This window comes from Myotis yumanensis, unplaced genomic scaffold, assembly GCF_028538775.1.
Source record: "Myotis yumanensis isolate MYYU_CA2020_CCGP unplaced genomic scaffold, mMyoYum1.0.hap1 SCAF_10, whole genome shotgun sequence".
NCBI lineage: Eukaryota > Metazoa > Chordata > Mammalia > Chiroptera > Vespertilionidae > Myotis > Myotis yumanensis.
In genome coordinates this window covers 62418999-62426138 of record NW_027223761.1, presented here as the reverse complement: position 1 = coordinate 62426138, position 7140 = coordinate 62418999, and the positions used below count along the sequence as shown (strand labels likewise).

At 43.8% G+C, this 7140-nt stretch overlaps 1 protein-coding gene across 1 annotated transcript in view; it reads left to right on the top strand.

Moving 5' to 3' along the window:
* The first annotated feature begins 405 nt into the window (after nt 1-405).
* CFAP300 (cilia and flagella associated protein 300) overlaps nt 406-7140 on the top strand; it is a 34635-nt gene continuing 27900 nt past the window's right edge. Inside the window, exons 1-2 of the mRNA XM_070426916.1 lie at nt 406-515; nt 728-809. Of these exons, the coding sequence (XP_070283017.1) occupies nt 406-515; nt 728-809 (192 nt within the window). The remainder of the gene's footprint in view (nt 516-727; nt 810-7140) is intronic.

The window sequence follows — 7140 nt, the reverse complement described above, 5'->3', positions numbered from 1 at the left end:
GTTTCCCCAGTAGTCACGTCGTGGTAGGCATTTGTCTTCCAAAATAGATAAACCTAATTAACTCAGAATAATTTTTCTTCAGAAATGTTTGAGTCATCACACTTTGATAACTATAAATCCAAGATTACCACCACCTTTGAGACTAGGAATGCAGCCCACGCACAGTTATTATTATCAGGCGCTCATTCCTACAAGAATGCATTGGCAATTGTTCCAGCGATCACTGCCGCTAGGCCGGGGGCGGAGGAGTGTGAGTGCTGGGGCCCTGCCCGCCCTGAGCTGGGACGGAGGACCTGGCCGGGGAGGACGCTGGCCCCGCCCCCGCCCCGCCCCGCCCCGCCCCCACGGCGTCGGCCTCCGCGTCTCTATGGAAACGGCGCCCACTTCGGCGCAGCGGGGACCACGATGGCGGCCGGGGAGCCGGGGGATTTGGGCGGCTACTGCTTCAGATTTCTGCCCCAGAAAACCTTCGCGTCTCTGAGCACGCAGGAGACCCCCAGCCGGCTCCGCCAGTGGTGAGGGGCCGGGGGGCGAGGAGGAGCGCCCCTGGGCCTTCGCGGCTGTGGAGACGCGGTCCGCCGTCGGGGCGGGCGGGGCGGGGCGGCCCCATCTTGAACGGGACCCCGAGGGCCGGTGACGCGCGCAGGGGCAGACTCCGGGGGTGGGACGGGCCGCTGTGCCCTCGGAGGTGCCGGCCCCAAGCTGACTTTCCCCTCCTGTGCTCCAGGTCCATGCTGGGCAGAATCGAGGCCCAGGCGTTCGGGTTTGACCAGGTGTTCCGGGCCTACCGGAAGGACGACTTTGTCATGGTTGGTATGGGGGCTGGAGAGCTTCCGGGGTCTCTGCCGGTGTTCGATCCCCCACTTGGCGTAGATTGTATGAACACTCCACCGCGCAGGGATGTTGTTTCCTGGAGTTGGAGAACAGCAAGTGATAAGTTTTTAAAGGAACTTCTACTTTTCCCATCACCATACATTATTAGCTCAATTTTGGAAAATCGGCCTCTGTTTTTAATAGGCACATCTCAGTTTTGAGTACTTATTAACCCCGCTGTATCCCCAGCTTTCATCACTAGGCTTAGCTTCAAATTACTTTTGTTTGGACAAACCCAATCTGTCTTTGAGAAAACAGGCTCGAAGAGCAGTCCCAAATGAGGAATCAAAAAATAATAACAATAGAAAGTTTTTAGCTACTAGAAGTAAGTGGTTTGAAAAGGCAGAAGCTCACTTGAAACAAGGTCTGGTGTGTTCGTTAAAATTAAGTCACATTACTTTTAATTCCTGGGTTTTTTCCTCCTCAGTCAAATGGAAAAAACGGTTATGGTCTGTGATACGATCTTTGCTGTTCTTGTCCTTCGGGCACTGATTTATTCACTCATCCACCAGCACTTCCTGAGGGCCCATCATGTGCTAGAAATGTTGTCAAGTGCTGGGGACTCAAGACCCAACAAGACCGACAGGAGCCTGGCTTTCAGGGATCCCACAGGCCTGTGGCAAGACTGTCCATAAACAAAAATCCGATCCTCTCAGAGAGAGTGAAGGAAATAGTAGCCTACTGAGTAAATCAGTGTATTGACTGTGAGGGTATGTTAGGTTCCCAGGACTGTTGCACCAAAGTCTCACAAAATAAGTGGCTCAATATAACAGAAATATATTATCTCGCAGTTTTAGAAGCGCAAGTCCGAAATCAAGGTGTCGGCAGAGGGATGCTCCCTCTGAAATCTGTAGAGGAGGATCCTTCCTTCGCTCTTCCTCGCTTCCAGAGGTTTCCAGCCATCCTTGGCACGCCTTGGCTTGCCACTGCACAACTTTCATCTCTACCCACCTCAGCATCACTTAGCCGTCTGTCTTCATGTGTCTATGTCTGTGTCTCTTTTTATAAGAACACCAGTGAATATCAAGGGCCCACCCTACACTAATTACATCTGCAACAACCCTGTTTCCAACTAAGATCACTTTCTGAGGTTCTAGGAAGGACATGAGTTTTGGTGGGCACACTAATTCAACCCTTAACAGAGGGTAAGTGGGTTAAATGTCTATTTCTCTTTCCCTAAAATAGTGTTATGATGTTAACATAATATGCTAGTATAATGCTACTGATGATGACATGAATGATGTTTCTCAAATATTCATGGTTAGATTTTTATAGTTTTATATTTTTCATTTATACCAGTACTGGCTCTCAATAATTAAAAAATATATATTTTAATAGGCACATCTCATTTTTGAGTATTTATTAACCCAGCTTTATCACCAGCTTTTTAATTCTGAATTTGAGAGTGTTATAAAAATTTTTAAATATATTTTTGACTTCAGAGAGGAAAGGAGAGGGAGAGAAACATCAATGATGAGAATCATTGATTGGCTGCCTCCTACACACCCCATCCTGGGGATTGAGCCTGAAATCAAGCATGTGCCCATGACTAGAATCAAACCTGGGACCCTTCAGTCCACAGGCTGACACTTTATCCACTGAGCCAAACCAGCTAGGGCACAAAATTTTTAATGTAAGTCACTTATTCAGTAAGTATTTATTGAATACTTACTATGTCCCTGCTCAGGGGTGTTAAAAAGATTTGATCCCAGCTTGCAAAGCATATACAGTTTGGAAGCTAGAAATGTAAAATACTCTCTACAACACAATAAAATAATTGCTATAATGGAGGATATATCAGGTATCCTAGGCAAGGAAAAAAGACCACTCCATGGGGAAAGGCATTTGTGTTGGGAAGAATTTCATGGAGGAGAGTGTAGAATTCATATGGGTTGTATATTAGACACAATTCCTCAATAGATTCAAGACTCATTCATAAAGCACAGCCAATTTTCTTAAAACCAGACGATTTTTTTTCTTCATGTTTGTTAATCCTAATTTATTTTTCCTATGAGGTAGACGCTATTATTTCCATACTAGAGGCCTGTTACACGAATTTGTGCACAGGTGGGGTCCCTCAGCCTGGCCAGCAACCGGGGCCAATTGGGGCCTATCGGGGGCTGGCCAGCCGGGGGAGGGACCGCAGGAGCTTGGCCAGCCACCTGAGGTTGGCTGTGGGAGCGCACTGACCACCAGGGGGCAGCTCTGGCATAGAGTGTCTGCCCCCTGGTGGTCAGTGTGCATCATAGCTACCAGCCAGTCGTCCTGTGGTAACAGTCGCTTAGGCTTTTATATATAGCAGCGGTTCTCAACCTGTGGGTGGCGACCCCTTTGGCAGTCGAATGACCCTTTCACAGGGGTCGCCTAAGACCATCCTGCAAATCAGATATTTACATTACGAGTCATAACAGTAGCAACATTACAGTTATGAAGTAGCAACAAAAATGATTTTATGGTTGGGTCACAAAATGAGGAACTGTATTTAAAGGGCCAGAAGGTTGAGAACCACTGATATATAGAGATTTCAATTCAAAGAGATGTGCTCGTACAATCATCATTGTTACTTGTGTAACTAATTTGGAGGAAATAAAGCATTGTGGCTAAGAGCATGGCCCAGGAGGGGATTTGAATCTTCAGGGCCCCTCACTGGCTCAAGCTCCTCAGTTGCAAAAACCCTTTCCAAGGAACTCTAAGGGACTACAAATATGGTCACATGGTCATATGCTTTTGGAATTTTTCAAAAATAGATGTTTTTGTATTCTTAAAGCCCTATAAAACCTAGATTCTTTCGATTTGTCCTCTAGTCAGATTCTGACTCTGCCATTTAATAAGCTATACAACATGGGGCAAGTTACTTAACCTTCCTCAGCCTCCATTTACTTTTCTGCAAAATGATCATATGCTTGAAAGTATTTTTTTAATGTTAAAATAATGCTGAGTTGCTGAGAGAATTGTTATGAAGATTAAAGAAAATAATATAGAAAAATATTTCACAAATGCCTGGCTCATATTGTTAACATTTGTATACTACTTTGCAAAGTGTTCTTTTCTTTTTTTTTTTTTTTTTTGTTAATCCTTACCTAAGGATTTTTTTTTTTTTTTTTTTTGTTCAATTTAGCGAGCGTTTATTGGTCTTCTATTATATGCCAGGCACTGGCAATTCAGCACTGAATCTCAGTCCTTCTCTTATGGGAGCCAAATATAGCCCACCGGACTGCATGCATGGTCTAATGCAGTTTTGTATTTCTGATTTTTTTTTTAAATGTAAGGACATGCCACTTAGAATAATTAAGTTGGTTGAAATCAGTGTTTAAACTTTTCTGGCCCTTCCGATTTATCCCGAATTTTACTATCAACTCCCAAGTGAGAGGATTACCTCTTGCATCTTACATTATTAATCAAGTTTTTACCCTCCCCCCTAAAAATTATTACTTCTTGAGAAAAACACTGTGCACACAGAAATGCTAAGTAAACAGGGCTGCAGACCCTACAGTAGATAGAGTTGCTCTCATGTCTGTGATTTTTAGATGTTTTGACAGATGTAATAAATCCCGGAAAGGACTTTTAAAATCACTCTGCATCCTTTTTTCCCCCTCAGTCAACCATGTTGTGAGGAACTGCCAGTTGCTCAGAGATGATAAGCAGCCTGGGCTAAGGATATTTTTCCATTGATTTTTAGAAAGAGGGGAAGACAGAAAGAAATATCTATGTGTGAGAAACACTTTGATTGGTTGGCTCCTGCATGGGCCCTGGGGCCTGGCCTGAGGAATTGAACCCGGGACCCTTTGGTTTGCTGGCCGACATTCTATCCACTGAGACAAACCGGCTAGGGCGGTGATGGCGAACCTATGATGTGTGTCAGAGGTGACACGCGAACTCATTTTTTTGGTTGATTTTTCTTTGTGTTAAATGGCATTTAAATATCTAAATATATAAAGCCCTAAGCGACCATCTGACCATTAGCTATGACGCACACTGACCACCAGGGGACAGTTGCTCAACGTAGGAGCTGCTGAGTGCCAGCAACTTTGTAGTGCCCTCTCACATTCTGGGACCCCTCAGGGAATGTCAGACTGCCAGTTTCGGCCCGACCCCCACAGGCCAGGCCGAGGGACCCCACCTGACGGAGGGACCCCGCTCACTCCGCAGATGCCCTTTGAGCCCCGGTCACCCCCAGGTACTGCCAGCTAGGGAGGGACCGAGGGAGGTTGGCTCCAGGGCGTGTCTGGCCCATTTAGCCCAGTCCTGCCTTGCCGGCCACCTTCTAATTTCCTTTCCATGTGAACGAATTCGTGCACTGAGCCTCTAGTATAAAATAAATATCAAAAATATAAGTCTTTGTTTTATTATGGTTGCAAATATCAAAAAATTCCTATATGTGACATGGCACCAGAGTTAAGTTAGCGTTTTTCAAAATGCTGACACGCCGAGCTCAAAAGGTTCGCCATCCCTGGGCTAGGGCCAAAGTGTTTTTTCTATAGCAGTAGTGACTACTGTTTGCCAGATTAGCTTTCAGCACTTTTTACGCATTTGTCACTAACCTTTTCAACAATCTGGTAAATTTGGTGTTTTGATCCCCATTTTATAGCTTAGGAAACTAAAGCTCAGAGTAGTTAGATAATTTGTGCAACAATGCCCAGCAAATGGCAGAATCCAGGCCTTCAGACTTAAACATCCATGTCATTTCTACTACAAAACCTCATAACTGAACAAAGGGTATTGTTAAACTAGAACTCCAGATCCTGGATTTTTCTTTTCAGTTTAAAAATGAATTCTGTTCCAAAGTTCATTTGTGAGGTAGTAAATGGATGGAAAGAAGGAAAGGAACATTTATCCAGCAAACATTCTTTTAGTTCCTACGTCTGTGCTGATGAACAAGATAGTTAAGGCGAGGGGAACACCAAAGATTGCATTGCAGAGTGAACAGTGATATCAAACAAAGCGTGTACACAGGTACTGTGGTGGCACAAAAGAGAAAGTGACTGTTTCTGACTGTAGAGGGTTTACAGAAGTCACTTGAAAGAAGTGGAGAAGTTTGTCAGGTGGACAAAGTGAGGAAACAATGTTAGACAGATGGGTGGGGCAATATTTTAGAAGACCTCTTGAGCCACACAGAGGAGTTTGAGCTTTATCTAGCTAATGAGGAGCAATTGAAAGGTTTTCAGCAAGACAGTAAAATGTAAAATGCTGAGATCCATGTGGTGGAAGTATGGAGGTTAAGCAAGAGTAAAATGTAAAATACTGAGATCAGTGTGGTAGAAGTGTGGAGGGTACATTGTTTGGACTGAGTCTGAAAGCAATGAGACCAAATTGGAAACTGCTACTCGTTATGATGATGTTCTCAATTAAGACAATAGCACCAAGTTAAAAAAAAAACCAAAACACCATAATGGCTTGAAGAAATGTTTATGAAAAAGGCAATACACAAGGACTGATAAAATATTCAGAGTAAGGCACTAAGTTTCCGATTTGGTTGACTGGCGTAGCAGATGATGCAAACAAATAAAACAAAATGAATTCTGTTTTAGGCGTGCTAAATTTGAGGTGTATCAAAGCGGCCAGATAGTTGAATATAAGATCTCACTTTGAGTCTTAAGAGAGCACCGGGCTCAGTATACAGTGTTGGCATCCTCACCATGGGGCGTGGGGTAATGGGAATGGAATCTTTCACATAAACTGCAAGGAAGCTCCTTAATTTACAGGGCTCTCCCAAAGGTCTGCACAACACGTCTGCTTACATTTCATGGCCAGACTGTATACATCTCATGGCCACATGCCACAGAGACTGGAAGTGCAGACTTTTAGCTGAGCACGTACATGACTAAACAAATTGCGATTTCTTAAGGGAGAGGAGAGAATTGACATTGGATTAGAAACCAGCAGTGTCATATAGATAAAAATATCAAATATTGTATTTCACATGTGTGGCACACAGTAGACATACATTAAGAATTATATAGAGCCCTAACTGGTTTGGTTCAGTGGGTAGAGCGTCGGCCTGAGGATTGAAGGGTCCTGGGTTTGCTTCTGCTCAAGGGCATGTACCTTGATTGCAGGCTTGATCTCCAGTAGGGGGTGTGCAGGAGACAGCTGATCGATGTTTCTCTCTAATCGATGTTTCTAACTCTCTTATCTCCCTTCCTCATATTTTTTTAAAAGAATTATATAGGAAATAATATATTAATTTTAGAAGTATTTTTCAAACTCACATTCTATGAAACAAGTTTATTCAAATCTTCACATGCATTTTATCATCAGTATCTTTGT